This window comes from Anguilla anguilla, chromosome 9 (genome assembly GCF_013347855.1).
Source record: "Anguilla anguilla isolate fAngAng1 chromosome 9, fAngAng1.pri, whole genome shotgun sequence".
Lineage (NCBI taxonomy): Eukaryota > Metazoa > Chordata > Actinopteri > Anguilliformes > Anguillidae > Anguilla > Anguilla anguilla.
This window is the reverse complement of record NC_049209.1, coordinates 54,979,391-54,996,794: the sequence shown is the minus strand read 5'-3', so window position 1 is coordinate 54,996,794 and position 17,404 is coordinate 54,979,391. Positions and strand designations below refer to the sequence as shown.

Sequence of the window (17,404 nt, the reverse complement as noted above, 5' to 3'; positions counted from 1 at the left end):
GCAAATGCAAGCTGCAGGGTTATGATAAGATCAGGTCTGCAGAACGCTGGACGATGGGGTTAAATGCGTTTATTTCCATTATTAAAGAAACAGCTACATGTCGATTATTTAACAAACGACAGTGAGTTATTAACAACTGCAGAATAAGGTACAAAAAAAAAAAACAGAACAACAGGAACAACACCGTACAGCCAAACCCAATAGGAGTATCGATATCACATACAGGAAAACAGCCCTGTACAATTTAATCGGGTTAATTAAAAAAAAACTCATCTATTCATGATTCAAGCAAAGCAGTTTCAAAACCGAATTCAATCAACAGATCCGAAGACTAATGACAAGGAACATATTGGAACTAAGAGTGTACATTTACCAAACTCAAACAGATAGCCAGTCATTTCCCTGGCTGGCGAGTTATTTGTGTATAATATCAGAACCTGGATGACCGCAAGAAAATAACAGCTTTCTAATTTTATTAAAATATACACGTGCGACAAATTGGGACTTCAGCCCGTTGTCGCTCGTCGTGAAGGGAGATGCGTGACTCATATGATTTAAAGCAGTTATTTAATGTTCCTTCCAACGGCAAAATTTAAATTCTACCGAATGTGTCTTTGGTAGAAAGTAATATAAAAACGGACGTAAAACAAATTAACCAAAACATGTTTACAATCAGTGCAATTAGGCTGATCATCATTCAAGCGAAATATATTGCTTTCTGGTTATTGTCTACTTTACTAAATTGATGGTTACATATAAAACAGTTAAATATAATGAACGTGGTCATGCCACACAATCGGGCTTCCCTTCAGTAATTTAGGTAATGAAAATTTCACACTGAGAAGTGCATACTGAACATTTGAACAAGATTTTTGTGGAAAATAAAGGCATCCCTGAACGAAGAAAAAATAATGTACAATAATGTATTCGGCCATGGAAGATTGACTAATATTTTGTACAACTTACTGAAACGAGATTTAAACACAACACACTCACCTCTAAAGCTGACCTTCGGCTGTCTGCAAGGACCAAAGTGTTCGCATTACTACCCGGAACGATAGCAGAACCGATACTCATTCTGGGCCCAACGAGCATGTAGCGTTTGTCTCCGGACCGGTACTGGATGCTGTGGCACAGTGTGCCGTTCCCGCTCGTGTCTGCGTAGTTGGGGTCCCGGGAATATTTGGGGGAATAGTCAGGAGGTTTGGAGCACTGCATCACGATCAAACCGATAATACTGAGCAGGAAAAGCGCGGAAACGCAGCTCAGTGTGATGATCAGATAAAAAGTCACATTGTTCTCTTCCTCGGTTTGCACCGCGCTTTCAGTGTCAGAAGCTGCAAACGCCTCTTTGGGCTCCACGGCCTTAATGATCACAGTCGCTGTAGCTGACAGTGAAACGTTCCCATTGTCTTTTACCAATATGACCAGTTTATGCTCCGCCTCGTCTGTTTCTGTGAATGAGCGAAGCGTCCTGATCTGCCCTGTATAGCGCTCCAAACCAAACAGACTGGCGTCTGTAGCGTGCTGCAGTGAGAACGACAGCCAGGCGTTGTATCCTATATCAGCGTCATAGGCCCGCACTTTAGCCACCGAATGACCTGCGTTCACATTGCGGGGAATCTCTTCCACACCTTCAGCCGAACCGTTAGCACTGACCGGAGACAAGATCACTGGAGCGTTGTCGTTCTGATCCAGAATGAAGACATGCACTGTGACGTTGCTGCTTAGCGACGGTGTTCCGGAGTCTGTAGCGGCCACATGGAACTGAAACGTTTTCAGAGTCTCAAAATCAAAACTTTTTAATGCGTAAATGATGCCATTTTCTGGATTAATATTTAAGAAAGGATTTATACGATCGTCCACCTGGTTCTTGCTCAGTGCATAAGACACAATTGCGTTCTCCTGTTCATCTGCATCAGTGGCGCTCACAGAGAATATAGAAGCTCCTGGAACATTGTTCTCGTATAAATACAGCATGTAATTATTCTCAGAAAAGCGTGGGCTGTTATCATTTATATCGGATAAACGTACTGCAATTTCTGTGATGGATGACAGAGGGGGCGTGCCCAGATCACGCGCAGTTATCGTCATGCTGTACACAGGTGTGGTCTCTCTGTCCAGCGGCCCGGTGCTAATGACAGAGTAGAAGTTCTTCCTAAAAGAGGGTTTTAACTCAAAAGGCACCCCTTCGCTTAACTGGCACACTATTTGGGCATTTTCACCAGCGTCTCCATCGCTGACGCTTATCAGAGCTACAGTGGTACCGGCGCGAGCGCCCTCCGATATCACGTCGGATAAAGACGTCACTTCAATATCCGGTGTGTTGTCGTTGACATCCTCTATTTTCACTATGACGCTACAATGAACGGACATGGGGGCTGGGCCTTTATCAGTGGCCTGGACATCAATCTTGTGCACCTTAGTTTCCTCGTAATCTATCCTCCCCTTAACGCGTATCTCTCCAGTTCGGGCATCCAGGTCAAACAGTTCCAGTATTTTGCTGCGGAAAGTATTACCGAATGAGTACTCAATTTCCCCGTTTGGCCCGGAATCCGGGTCAGTGGCATGAACTTTCACCACAAATGTCCCTACCGGCACGTTCTCCAGCAGTGTGACCTTATAGGTTTGCTGGTCAAAGGCAGGTGCGTTATCATTAATGTCAAGCACTGAAACAGAAATGTTGAGCGTGCCAGTACGAGCTGGATTGCCTCCGTCAAAAGCTGACAAGATTAAGATGTGCTCGGCATTTATTTCTCTGTCTAAGGTTCTCTGTAATATCAACACGGGGACTTTGCTGTCGTCGCTATCATCTTGTACTTCTAGGTCAAAATATTTGTTCTGACTCAAACGGTATGAACGTAATGAATTAGTACCCACGTCAGGATCATGCGCGCTTTCCAAAGGAAATCGAGTTCCTGCCGTCGCTGACTCCGCTATTTCCAATCGCCTTTCTTTTGCTGAAAAACTGGGAGAATGGTCATTAATATCCGTTATATCCACCTCCACGTGCTGGACCTCCAAGGGATGGTCCAACACCGTTTTTATACTGACAAAACATTCCGAGCTTCGACCGCAAAGCGCTTCCCTGTCAACGTTTTCCTTCACCAGTAATTCGCCATTCCTTTCATTCACTGTAAATAGCTGTTGTTTGGATCCAGACACGATGCGTAAACCGCGCTCCGTCAGCTTCTCCACATCATATCCCAAATCCTTAGCGATATTGCCTACAACAGCCCCGGGCTGTAATTCCTCGGGTATAGAGTATCTAATTTGCGCGGTCGCTCTGTTCCAAATGCAATGCAACACGAAAAACAACAGAGCGCTCCGCCCGCTCTTTACATCGCTCAATTTCATTGTGAATGAACACACATACGTCCACAACACTGATTACGCAGGCTGGTAAATCCCGCGCGGTAAATTATATCCATTTAACAAGCACGTCGCATTTGTATATTCCGAGTTTGAGGAAGAGGACAAACCAGTCGCACAATAAATCACCGTGCGCGAGGCGTCTGCTTTAGCTCCCTGTTGATGCTGGACCTGCGCGAGTTTCTACACAATGGCGGATTCGAAAGGGGCGGCGACAGAAATATACTGTACAGTTTGAAAACAGTGACACCCTGCGCCTTCTTATCAGATTTAACTTTTGAAACAATTTAAAAAAGAAATTAGTTTAGCCCTCGTCGATTAAAACTGACAGACATAATATGAAGGCTTTTTTAAATAGTGCTAAACGCGCCACAACGGCAGAATTCGCTCAGTATTTTTTAGTGATACAGCCGACTCAAAAACTACTTCGTTAATTTAATAACATACAATTTGTCAAATATGCTCAAAAGAGAAAACAACTCCAAATTAATACATATATCTACACAGTAGAAATTGAAGAGGGACCCTGTAGAGCAAGTTATTTTAGTTGCTCCAGATAGGGGTATCGGCTAAAGCTGGGGTGGGCAGCTCCAGTCCTGGAGGGTGTGTGTGTGCAGGTATTTCTTTCCACCAATTACCCTGGCTAACTGAGCTAACTGGTTCTGTACACCAACACTTATTCTGTTGTAGATTCGATCACAGTAAAACATTTAATTTAAGACACAAGAACATTACTCAGCTTCCATTCATGCCCTTACGAGGAAAGGGGAAAAAATTTCACAAAATGGCACAAATGTAATTGAGGCCAGAAATTGGCATGAAAATCTGAAAATGACACAGCCCAACTCTAATAGGTTAAATGTCTCCTGCATCTTTTAGAAAGAAAACTATAAAAATCCAAGGAATGTGATGACAGCAGCAAACTACTAGAAGTGTCTAGCAAATAATCACCATTACACTACTTAAGAAACTGATCATGAAGGCAGAGGCTTCTTAAAATAAAGTGCACACTGATTCACCAGAAGATATCTGCTAATAATTTTACACTTTTCAATGATTCAGAAATTCAGTAATCTGACTAATAGCTGGATGATCATACCCTAGTTCAGGACCAAGGACAGCAGCCAGATAGCTGGAATATATCTGTGCTGATGGTCATGAAGAAAATCGCTGTTGTAAAAATCATTCAGATAAAAATACAACAGAAAAACACAGCTGAGATGGGAAAACACAGTTCCCAGCGTGTACACACAACAGGAAGGTGAAAGATCAACGTCTGCTTTCCAAAGTCAGAGATGTCATAACATTAAAATCCATGCAATGCTGACGCCATTGAGATACCAAAAAGCAACAAACTCAAAACGTACCTCTCCGGAAGTTCCCCTCCTGTGATCTGGCACCATTAGGGTGTTTGCATTACTGCCCGGAACGATAGCAGAACCGATACTCATTCTGGGCCCAACGAGCATGTAGCGTTTGTCTCCGGACCGGTACTGGATGCTGTGGCACAGTGTTCCGTTCCCGCTCGTGTCTGCGTAATTGGGGTCCCGGGAATATTTGGGAGAATAGTCAGGAGGTTTGGAGCACTGCATCGCGATCAAACCGATAATACTGAGCAGGAAAAGTGCGGAAACGGAGCTCAGTGTGATGATCAGATAAAAAGTCACATTGTTCTCTTCCTCGGTTTGCACCGCGCTTTCAGTGTCAGAAGCTGCAAACGCCTCTTTGGGCTCCACGGCCTTAATGATCACAGTCGCTGTAGCTGACAGTGAAACGTTCCCATTGTCTTTTACCACGATGACCAGTTTATGCTCCGCCTCGTCTGTTTCTGTGAATGAGCGAAGCGTCCTGATCTGCCCTGTATAGCGCTCCAAACCAAACAGACTGGCGTCTGTAGTGTGCTGCAGTGAGAACGATAGCCAGGCATTGTAGCCTATATCAGCGTCATAGGCACGCACTTTAGCCACCGAGTGACCTGCGATCACATTGCGGGGAATCTCCTCCACACCTTCAGCCGAACCGTTAGCACTGACCGGGGATAAGATCACTGGAGCGTTGTCGTTCTGATCCAGAATGAAGACATTCACTGTGACGTTGCTGCTTAGCGACGGTGTTCCGGAGTCTTTAGCGACCACATGGAACTGAAACGTTTTCACTGTCTCAAAATCAAAACTTTTTAGTGCATAAACTACACCATTATCAGTGTTGACATTGAGAAAAGGAGACATGTCAGTTGGAGTCCCCTTGCCTCTGTGAATGTGGTAGGAGATCCGAGCATTGTCACCCAAGTCAATATCCGACGCACTCAAAGAGAGTATCGAGGCCCCAATAATGTTATTTTCCACGAGATATAACTCATATGGATTCTGTGAAAAAATTGGACTGTTGTCATTTACGTCAGATATCTCCACGCTCACTGCTTTGAACACGGACAGAGGAGGCTGACCACAGTCTGTAGCGGTAATTGTGATGTCATAATGAGACGTCTGTTCCCTGTCTATGTTGCCCTTGGTAACCAACGAGTATAGGTTGTCCTGAAAAGATGGTTTCAAGTCGAAATGTAGGGTTTCAGACAGGCTACATATAACTTTACCATTAACACCAGAGTCTATATCTGTCACACTAATGAGGGCGATAACAGTTCCTGGATTTGAGTCTTCAGAAACCAGGTTAGAGAGTGAGGTCACCTCGATCTCAGGGCTATTATCGTTCACGTCTCTTATCTTTATAATAACGCTGCAGTCCACAGTCATAGGAGGCTGGCCTTTATCAGAGGCCTGGACGTCCAGCTGGTAAACCTCCGTGTCTTCAAAATCCACCGGGCCTTTAACTCGAATTTCACCAGTCACGTGATCCAAATGAAAAGCGTCATACGACTTACTGTTCAGGTTTCTGCCAAAAGAATACTCAACGTCTCCATTCGTACCCTCGTCCAAATCTGTCGCGTTTACTTGTATCACTACAGTACCGACTTGGACATTTTCTTGTAACGTTACGGAATATATATCTTGGCTAAAGACCGGGCGGTTATCATTATTGTCCAAAACTGCGACAGTGACGTTTAAGCTTCCAGATCTTGGCGGGTTTCCCCCGTCTACAGCCGTCAGTAGTAATCTGTGTTCACTTCTGTGCTCTCTGTCCAGAGATTTCTGTAATATTAAATATGGCATTTTCTTGTCTTGCCCCCTGTCTCTTATCTCGAGCTCAAAATGTTCATTCTGATTCAGTTTATAGAAGCGCACAGAATTATCGCCACTATCTTTATCGGCTGCTGCTTGCAGTTGGAAGCGCGCGCCCAGTGGAGTATTCTCCGCGATTTCCAACTGCAGGTCTGTCTCTGGAAAGCTGGGAGTGTGGTCATTTATGTCCAAGATTTCTACCGGAACGTAGTGGATCTCGAGAGGATTTTCAACAACGATTTTCAAATTAATCAAGCAAACAGTATGGCCGTCACAGATTTGCTCTCTATCTATTCTTTTTAAAACAAACAAGACTCCATTGTTCATATTTACCTGGAAAAACGTCTCCTTAGAAGCAGAAACAATCCGAAACTGCCGTCTTTCTAATGTACTAACGTCAAGTCCCAAATCTTTCGCGATTGTTCCCACAACGGATCCCTCTTTCACCTCCTCTGGCACAGAATATTTCAGCTGCGCATAGGCTAGCGCTCCAAAGCACAAAACAAAACAGAAAAGCAGAACGATCCGCCAGAGATCCCGCGGATGTCTTTCGTCGCTGCGTTTCATTGCGAATTATATGAAGCAGACGTTTTCAAATTAAACCACTTATCGTTCCAATTCAGAATAGCATAAATTAAAATATTGAAAATTTCACGTTTTCTGTCGGAAACATATTTTTGCAGACGCACGACATGTATCGCGTATAGACCTACAGCACGAGCATTTCTCCTTTCACAGGGATGGCAGCAGTCTCGCGAGGTGGGCAGGATTTCCACCGCAAATCCCTTTCCTAGTCCAACACTGACACCCTACGTTTAAAATCCACGGTCCATAATTTTTTATATCTTTATTAATCACAAAACAACAATTATTCAGTTAACGGGTGTACTTATAAATTTATGTCAGCCTTAAAATAGCAGAAATGTTAAAGTGACGGTAATATTCAATACGTCATTAAAGTTTACCCCCCACCGCTGAAACCGGAAAGGGGAAAGAAACGAGTGGAAGTAAAGGCTTAAATTGCGATGCAGCGATTGCAGGTGTTCGATTACATTCACACATGCATCACTGAAACTGACCACAACCAGCAAACACGTGTTTAACAATATAGAATATAACAATTTAACCGCACAGGCGATTGCAGAGGTCTGTAGAGTGCGCAATCATTCCAATGTGTAGACTAGACCAATCCCTTTTCTGAAACTTTCCAAGCAAAACTCGCGATCTATTCGGAAACAAAGACATTAAAATAAAACCAAGCGAATGTTAAATTGAAACTGTTATTTCTAGCCTCGGCCAATAGCGCCATTCAAAGAGTCCATCTGAGAATAGACACGTCATCCCATGGATGAGAAAGCGATGAACAGAAAGTCAGAAAACAGGCACTGATTATCAAAACGCCTACCTCTCCTGAAGTTCAATGATATCTATGTTTTTAAAATCGTTCTAATAAAACATCAAAAACCAGAATACGCATGGAAATATAAACGATTCTGTACGTGCACAAACTTCAGAAATGGGAAAGCACGAGATGTCAGAAATTCATGTTGACGTCAATAGGATATTAGAAAGCAATAAGCTCAAAACGTACCTCTCCTGAAGTTCCCCTCCTGTGATCTGGCACCACTAGAGTGTTGGCATTACTGCCCGGAACGATAGCAGAACCGATACTCATTCTGGGCCCAACGAGCATGTAGCGTTTGTCTCCGGATCGGTACTGGATGCTGTGGCACAGTGTTCCATTCCCGCTCGTGTCTGCGTAATTGGGGTCCCGGGAATATTTGGGAGAATAGTCAGGAGGTTTGGAGCACTGCATCGCGATCAAACCGATAATACTGAGCAGAAAAAGCGCGGAAACGGAGCTCAGTGTGATGATCAGATAAAAAGTCACATTGTTCTCTTCCTCGGTTTGCACCGCGCTTTTAGTGTCAGAAGCTGCAAACGCCTCTTTGGGCTCCACGGCCTTAATGATCACAGTCGCTGTAGCTGACAGTGAAACGTTCCCATTGTCTTTTACCACGATGACCAGTTTATGCTCCGCCTCGTCTGTTTCTGTGAATGAGCGAAGCGTCCTGATCTGCCCTGTATAGCGCTCCAAACCAAACAGACTGGCGTCTGTAGCGTGCTGCAGTGAGAACGATAGCCAGGCGTTGTAACCTATATCAGCGTCATAGGCCCGCACTTTAGCCACCGAGTGACCTGCGATCACATTGCGGGGAATCTCCTCCACGCCTTCAGCCGAACCGTTAGCGTTGACCGGAGACAAGATCACTGGAGCGTTGTCGTTCTGATCCAGAATGAAGACATGCACTGTGACGTTGCTGCTTAGCGACGGTGTTCCGGAGTCTTTAGCGACCACGTTGAACTGAAACATTTTCACTGTCTCAAAATCAAAACTTCTTAATGCATAAATGATGCCATTTTCTGGATTAATATTTAAAAAATGATTTATACGATCGTCCACCTGGTTCTTGCTCAGTGCATAAGACACAATTGCGTTTTCCTGTTCATCTGCATCAGTGGCGCTCACAGAGAATATAGAATTTCCTGGAACATTGTTCTCGTGTAAATACAGCATGTAATTATTCTCAGAAAAGCGTGGGCTGTTATCATTTACATCGGATAAACGTACTGCAATTTCTGTAGTGGAGGACAGAGGGGGCGTGCCCAGGTCACGCGCAGTTATTGTCATGCTGTACACAGGTGTGGTCTCTCTATCCAGCGGCCCCGTGCTAACGACAGAGTAGAAGTTCTTCCTAAAAGAGGGTTTTAACTCAAAAGGCACCCCTTCGCTTAACTGGCACACTATTTGGGCATTTTCACCAGCGTCTCCATCGCTGACGCTTATCAGAGCTATCGTGGTACCGGCGCGAGCGCCCTCCGATATCACGTCGGATAAAGACGTCACTTCAATATCTGGCGTGTTGTCGTTGACATCCTCTATTTTCACTATGACGCTACAATGAACAGACATGGGGACTGGGCCTTTATCAGTGGCCTGGACTTCAATCTCGTGTACCTTATTTTCCTCGTAATCTATCCTCCCCTTAACGCGTATCTCTCCAGTTCGGGCATCCAGATCAAACAGTTCCATCTTTTTGCTGCGGAATGTATTATCGAATGAGTACTCAATTTCCCCGTTTGGCCCAGAATCCGGGTCAGTGGCATGAACTTTCACCACAAATGTCCCTACCGGCACGTTCTCCAGCAGTGTGACCTTATAGGTTTGCTGGTCAAAGGCAGGTGCGTTATCATTAATGTCAAGGACTGAAACAGAAATGTTGAGCGTGCCCGTTCGAGCTGGATTGCCGCCGTCAAAAGCTGACAAGATTAAGTTGTGCTCGGCATTTATTTCTCTGTCTAAGGTTCTCTGTAATATCAACACGGGGACTTTATTGCTCTCGCTATTATCCTGTATTTCTAAATCAAAATATTTGTTCTGACTCAAACGGTATGAACGTAATGAATTAGTACCCACATCAGGATCGTGCGCGCTTTCCAAGCGAAATCGAGCTCCTATCGTCGCTGACTCTGCTATTTCCAATCGCCTTTCTTTTGCTGGAAAACTGGGAGAATGGTCATTAATGTCCGCAATATCCACCTCCACATGCTGCACCTCCAATGGATGGTCCAACACCGTTTTAAGACTGACAAAACATTCCGAGCTTCGACCGCAAAGCGCTTCTCTGTCAATGTTTTCCTTCACCAGTAATTCGCCATTCCTTTCATTCACTGTAAATAGCTGTTGTTTGGATCCAGACACGATGCGTAAACCGCGCTCCGTCAGCTTCTCCACATCATATCCCAAATCCTTAGCGATATTGCCTACAACAGCCCCTGGCTGCAATTCCTCGGGTATAGAGTATCTTATTTGCGCGGTCGCTCTGTTCCAAATGCAAAGCAACACGAAAAACAACAGAGCGCTCCGCCCGCTCTTTACATCGCTCAATTTCATTGTGAATGAACACACATAGGTCCACAACACTGATTACACAGGCTGGTGATCACCGCGCGCTAAATTATATCCATTTAAAAACGGCATCGCGTTTGTACATTCCGAGTTTGAAGAAGAGGACTAAACACGGTCATACAACAAAACACCGGGCGCGAGGCGTCTCCTTTAGCTCCCTGCTGATGCTGGACCTGCGCGAGCTTCCACACAATGGTGGATTAGAAAGGGGCGGAGACAGAAATATACTGTACAGTTTGAAAACAGTGACACCCTGCGCCTTCTTATCAGATATAACCTCAGCAACAATTTTAACAGGAAATTATTTTAGGCCCCTTCGATAAAAGCCGACACATTAACAGACACATTATGGCCTTTCTTGGTTTTAAAATAAGGTTGCACACACCTTGCAATGAACTGTATTAGGAACAACAGCATATTTATGATAAAACTTGTGGGTGGAGCGGAGTTTTGATGACGCAGCACACTACATATATGCGGGTATTCGCCATTTTGTCGCTCTCTTATTCCTGTTCAGGTTATCTAACGGTGCCTAACCTGCATGGATTACGTGAGAATAATAAACAGCACGATTGTGCACCGTGAACCATTACTCTCGGTACTTTCGTTATCGTGACCTATCTTACTAGAACTTTCTTATCTGTGAGTGACAGAGCTCCAACAAAAGTCTGTTACAACCTCAGTGTCAGAATTTCCTCAATAGTTTTAGTTATACAGACAAATGAAAATGTAATTTATTCATTTTATAATGCATAATTTTTTTAATATGCTTCGAAGAAAAAAGTATTCCCAAACTAATATATACATATCCATACAGTGAAAACTGAAGAGGAGACTAGAGGGTCATTTATTGAAGTCGCTCCAAACAGCGGCATCTGCTAAATACTGAAATGTAAATGTAATCACATGCAGCTTAGACCTTACAAAAATCCAAGAAACGTGAAGACAACAACTGGCAACTGACAGTGTCCAGCAAATTAGTGTTATGTTACTTAAGAAATAGGCAATGGACGCAGACGTAGCCTACTGTAGAATAAAGTGTGCAGCAGTTATATACATTAAATTATAAATTCTGGAGTGCTGACCGGGACCGCTGGCGCCAAGTTACATGTTTGACATGCTGACTGCTTATGACCCGAGTCATTTCAGTCTCTTAGGCCATTGGAAAGTGGTTTATTGGATATACCGAGAGTAAGAATAAGAGCTGGCGAAGCTGCCTTTAGTCACCCGGGAAACCGCGGCAGATGGACTGGGCAGTTCCACAACGTTAGCCCATTTTAAACTTAGTCCTAAAACGTACCTTTTCTCCACAGATTTAACGACTTGCACCAATCTTATTAACTTCACTTTTTGGTTTTGGCTCTTGGCTATTTGGTTTTCTTTTTATTGTGTTTTCTGTTTTTATTGTTGTTTTCTGCTTGGTTTTAAACGCTCTCTTCTAGACTGTTATTTTTTCACGTGCAATGTGCCCCCTTAATTTTGTTATGAACATGAAATGTGCTCTATTAATAAAAACGGATAGATTGATTACAGTTGATAATTTAGCACGTTTCATTGAAAATTCTGTAGTCCAGATAACAGCTGGACGATCACACAGGGTTCAGGACCAAGGACAGCAGCCAGCAAGCTGGAATATAACTGTGCTCATTGTAATTAATAATATTATGTTATGTATGTTTTTTAAATCGTTCAAATGAAACAAAAAAACGAGAATACACTGGGAGACATAAACAATTCTGTCGGTGCACAAACGTTAGAAAAGGGAAAGCAGGAAATGTCAGAAAATTCATGTCGACGTCAATTGGATATTAGAAGGCAATAAGCTCAAAACGTACCTCTCCGGAAGTTCCCCTCCTGTGATCTGGCACCATTAGAGTGTTCGCATTACTGCCCGGAACGATAGCAGAACCGATACTCATTCTGGGCCCAACGAGCATGTAGCGTTTGTCTCCGGACCGGTACTGAATGCTGTGGCACAATGTTCCGTTCCCGCTCGTGTCTGCGTAATTGGGGTCCCGGGAATATTTGGGGGAATAGTCAGGAGGTTTGGAGCACTGCATCACGATTAAACCGATAATACTGAGCAGGAAAAGCGCGGAAACGGAGCTCAGTGTGATGATAAGATAAAAAGTCACATTGTTCTCTTCCTCGGTTTGCACCGCGCTTTCAGTGTCAGAAGCTGCAAACGCCTCTTTGGGCTCCACGGCCTTAATGATCACAGTCACTGTAGCTGACAGTGAAACGTTCCCATTGTCTTTTACCACTATGACCAGTTTATGCTCCGCCTCGTCTGTTTCTGTGAATGAGCGAAGCGTCCTGATCTGCCCTGTATAGCGCTCCAAACCAAACAGACTGGCGTCTGTAGCGTGCTGCAGTGAGAACGATAGCCAGGCGTTGTATCCTATATCAGCGTCATAGGCCCGCACTTTAGCCACCGAGTGACCTGCGTTCACATTGCGGGGAATCTCCTCCACAGCCGAACCGTTAGCACTGACCGGAGACAAGATCACTGGAGCGTTGTCGTTCTGATCCAGAATGAAGACATTCACTGTGACGTTGCTGCTTAGCGACGGTGTTCCGGAGTCTTTAGCGACCACTTGGAACTGAAAGGTTTTCAGTGTCTCAAAATCAAAACTTTTTAATGCATAAATGTTCCCATTTTCTGGGTTAATATTTAAGAAAGATGCCACACTGTGTCCTGCGCTCACGTGCCCAAGTGAATACGAAACCTGGGCGTTTTCTCCCTCATCCGCATCAGACGCGCTCACGCTGAACATGGACGCGCCAGGCGCGTTATTCTCCACTAAGTATAAGGTATATGGATTCTCAGAGAATACAGGACTGTTATCATTAATATCTGAAATCTCCACTCGTATTGTTTTAGAAGAAGATAATGATGGGTTCCCGAGATCCTTTGCGGTGACGGTTATATCATACTGAGACACTGACTCTCTGTCTAAGGGGCTCTTGGTCACTAATGAATAGAAGTTCCCTTCAGATGAAGGTTTCAGATCAAACGGCAGGTGTTCAGCTAAAGTACAAACTACCTTTCCGTTCACACCTGAGTCCAGGTCGGTCACGCCCATCAGCGCAACCACGGTACCAGCAGGTGCATCCTCGCGAATCCTACTGGAAAGAGAAGTGACGTCAATCTCCGGCTTGTTGTCGTTCATGTCCTCAACTTTTACAAAAACTTTACATTGCGTAGACAGAGGAACTGACCCTCGGTCTGAAGCTTGAATTTTTAGCTCATACATTTGTTCCTCTTCGAAATCGACAGGTCCAACTATTTTAATTTCTCCTGTTATTTTGTCCAAATGAAAAATCTCGGCGGCCTTACTGTTGTGTTTGCCTCGGAAGGAGTATTCCACGGCACCGTTCACTCCCGCATCCAGATCTGACGCGTTCACCCGCAGCAGAAACACGCCCGCGGCAACGTTTTCTCTCACGGTAACGGAGTATTTTTGCTGATCGCACACTGGAGCATGGTCATTAATATCCAAAACGATCACGGTAATATTTAGCGACCCTGACCTGGGTGGGCTGCCGCCATCCACGGCGGTCAGCTGCAAGTCATAGTGTGCGATTTGCTCTCTGTCCAAAGGGTTTCGCAAAAGTAAAAATGGTGTTTTGCCATCTTTACTTAAATCCTCGACCTCTAGTTGAAATTTATCGTTTTGACTGAGCTTATACTGCCGTAAAGTATTCATACCTATGTCCGGATCGCTCGCTCCTTCCAGTTCGAAGCGAGCCCCAGTCAGTGTAGACTCCGGTACTTCCAGGCGATATTCGGGATCCGGGAAACTGGGAGAATGGTCATTCACATCCACTATCTCCACCGTGACGTGGTGCATCTCCAGCGGGTTTTCTATCACTGCTTTCAGATTCACATGACACGGAGTGCTTTTACCGCAAAGCTCCTCTCTGTCTATTCTCTGATTCACAGACAAAGCGCCGTCTCTCCCATTTACCTGGAAAAGATCCTGCTTTGCTCCCGTCACAATGCGGAGATTCCGGTCAGCGAGTGTTCCTCTGTCAATCCCCAGATCTTTAGCGACATTCCCAACAGTAGTCCCGATTTTTAATTCCTCCTGTATGGAGTAGCGGATCTGAGCAGAGGTCGTATTCCACAGCAACAGAATCGCAAAATGGAGGCATGTCCGCCGACAGCCCGGTCCGCGTTTGTGATAACTGAATCCCATTTCTAATCCAGTGATATTTTATGGTTTTCTCTGAACAGAGGAGTATACGAATCATCCACGGTCAACACAGTCAGGACGGATGCCTTTGGAACATTTTCCGCAACGGATCGGAGCCGTGTGGAACCCGTCTTCCTTCGCCGCGACGCTCGCGCTTCTCAGTTGTAGTAGCTCTTTGTCAGGCAGTCGCGGGGCTGTGGGAAATGTGTTTTTATTCACGCGCATTCACGTTCTGTTTGATTATAGTGCCCTCGTCTGGACATCACATATGTAATGAATCTAAATATACATCATATTATATTCGACGAGATCACGTTCATTTACTAAATGCTGTTGTCCTGAGTACTTACAATGAAGGAGATGGAGAATTAAATCTTATCTATGTGAAAAACAGCGCCAGACCTGACTATCAATATTCCCACACTGGCGTGTGTACGTGGAGCACCGTCAGATCACTTGTTATAAATTCGCTAACCTAGAACCATAGCTTACAACAAATCATAGACTCCTATATCATACTTCCTTATAAAACAATTTAACACACTTAAACTAAAGAAGCTTCATGCAATGGTTCGTGGGGCCTTCCTCGGGCGACTCCCGGTTTTAGACTAATCTTCTGAACTCTGCAGTTTAGGCTGACCCTTTCAACAATCAACGATTTAGCTATCTGTTTAGCCTACGGGCTACCATTGGTGCCATGGTCGTAATCAGCACCATCATCATCTCAATATATTTAAATATTCCGATTATAAAAATCATGTATGATAAATTCACTGACCAAACTATCACTCCATATCAAACATTTCCTGGAGAGCGACAGAGCCACTCTCCATGTGTTCTGCGCAAAACCAGTTTCTGTGGCCTATATCTGTGAATACATAGTGTTTACTTTTAATTCTGCACAGTGCATTATTCCAATCCTGTCTGTACAACAACTAGGAAATGTAGAGCCTGTTCTACATTCATTTACCTGAAATCAGTTTTATTGTCAAGAACATTTGTCTCACGCCGTTGCATCTCATTGAAACGATAGCTTTTGTACAAAAACGTACATATTTCCAGAATTTTTCATCTGTTTTTATCGTGATGAAGACGCCTAATCTTGAAAAATGTATGATATAGCCTATAATAGTCTAAATTAACGTCGACTTCTTCGTAAAGTTGATACAAAGGTTGGGCTTCACTCTAAACAGAACTCGTGTTAGTTGTATTTTTGTATAGTTGTTTAGTTGTATGGCCTGGGCTAAAGAATAAACCCAGGTGTATTAATATTTATATGCTGTAGGCTACAGGAAAAGTAGAGTGAAACAAACAGATTCGTGCAAAACGTAAAACGTGTAAATGCGCGATGCTGGGTCGGTTCGTCCATTACACTGGTGAACACTGACACCCTGTGGCCACTGACGGGAGCAAGAAAATATCTTGCGAAGGTGTACACTCTCCTCTCGCTTTTTTCTTTGTTTCATGCATGTCAACACGTGTCTGTGTGCTGAACTGCAACACGCGCTCATCTGATTTAAACACACAGAGACGCTGCGTGACAGAGGTTCGCACAGTGCAGATTAACGGCTAGATCGGAAACATTCTCAGACCGACTGGAAAAGGGGATGCGAGGCGCAGGAGGCCAAAAAAGGGTGTCTGTGACGTCACTCTCTGGGGGCCGCTCGCGGGCGCTTTCCTTGTTTTTATAATCCGCTTCTGTTTTTAAACCGTTTCATTCGTGCGAAGCCCCCGGTTTGGAGATTAATTGGGCCATCAGCTCTGTGTTAAGCCAAAAATCGCACACTCATTACTGAGTGATTGAAACGGCAAACATGCTGACAGCAAAACCGTCTGACGCAAGACAGACATGTGCCTTTTACAACCTGTGATGTGAATTGAGATGTACCTACTGTTAGTATTACACCCGGGTGTATGAGCTTATTTATATTAAATAATGAAGAAAATTTGTGCTAATTTCGACCGCAAAGCTCTACAATAAAAATGGTCCTGACATTGTTTTTTTAGTTTTGTGCAAATATTTTATAAACTATGAGAGGGTACGTTTTACAGACCCAGATGTTTAACTTCTCAAAGCAATATTTCATTAAAAAAAATATCAGGTATTTTCTTGTCGGTTTAAAAGCGAGGAGGTGTGTGAGCTCGTGGATGCCCAGATGCAGCGATGAGCGCGCCCTGCATGTCTGAATATCAGATTGCAGACTGCGTCATTTCAGCGTGATGTGTGCTGCACTCGCGCTGCCTGCAGCACGTCTCCTTGGCAACGGAGCCGGGAGATGCAGGTCGCTGTCTGTGGTACTGAAGCGCCGCGACCTTTCATTGGCGAAGAGAGAGAGAGACAGAAAGGAGGGGAGGGGAGAGTGTGGATTGAAACAAAGCTAGCGAGAGGAATGGCAGAAAATGGCGCTGGGATGGTGCTGGGAAATGTGATTGCGGGCAGCAGGGGACATTCGGCATTTTACGAATTTAATCGACCCCTTGAGTTAAACACATATTATAGCAAATTCTGCAATATATGGCTGCGTGGTGTGCTTTACAGTCTGTTATCAATACGTGTCGTACAATTACATCATCTTATGTTATCCTTCTGGTAGTCTGCCCCCCCGGGAGAGAGAGATGGAGGGGGGAGTGAGAGAGAGAGAGGGGAGGGAGAGGGAGTGTGTGAAAGAGAGAGGGGGAAAGAG

General features: G+C 44.4%; 1 protein-coding gene across 10 annotated transcripts in view; it reads right to left on the bottom strand.

Annotated features, from left to right (window-relative positions):
* The window catches only part of LOC118235436 (protocadherin alpha-C2-like), an 80,972-nt gene extending 66,057 nt beyond the window's left edge, over positions 1 to 14,915 (bottom strand). For 2 of the 10 annotated variants that reach the window (XM_035432759.1, XM_035432760.1), the window contains exon 1: positions 1,050 to 3,568. In XM_035432759.1, coding sequence (XP_035288650.1) covers positions 1,050 to 3,357 — 2,308 coding nt within the window. In that variant the 5' untranslated portion in view covers positions 3,358 to 3,568. Of the gene's footprint in view, positions 1 to 996; positions 3,683 to 4,739; positions 7,248 to 8,142; positions 10,706 to 12,356 lie in introns of those variants that run through there. The other 8 variants (XM_035432756.1, XM_035432758.1, XM_035432771.1 and 5 more) reach the window with 8 other exon arrangements.
* Between the last annotated feature and the right edge of the window lie 2,489 nt (positions 14,916 to 17,404).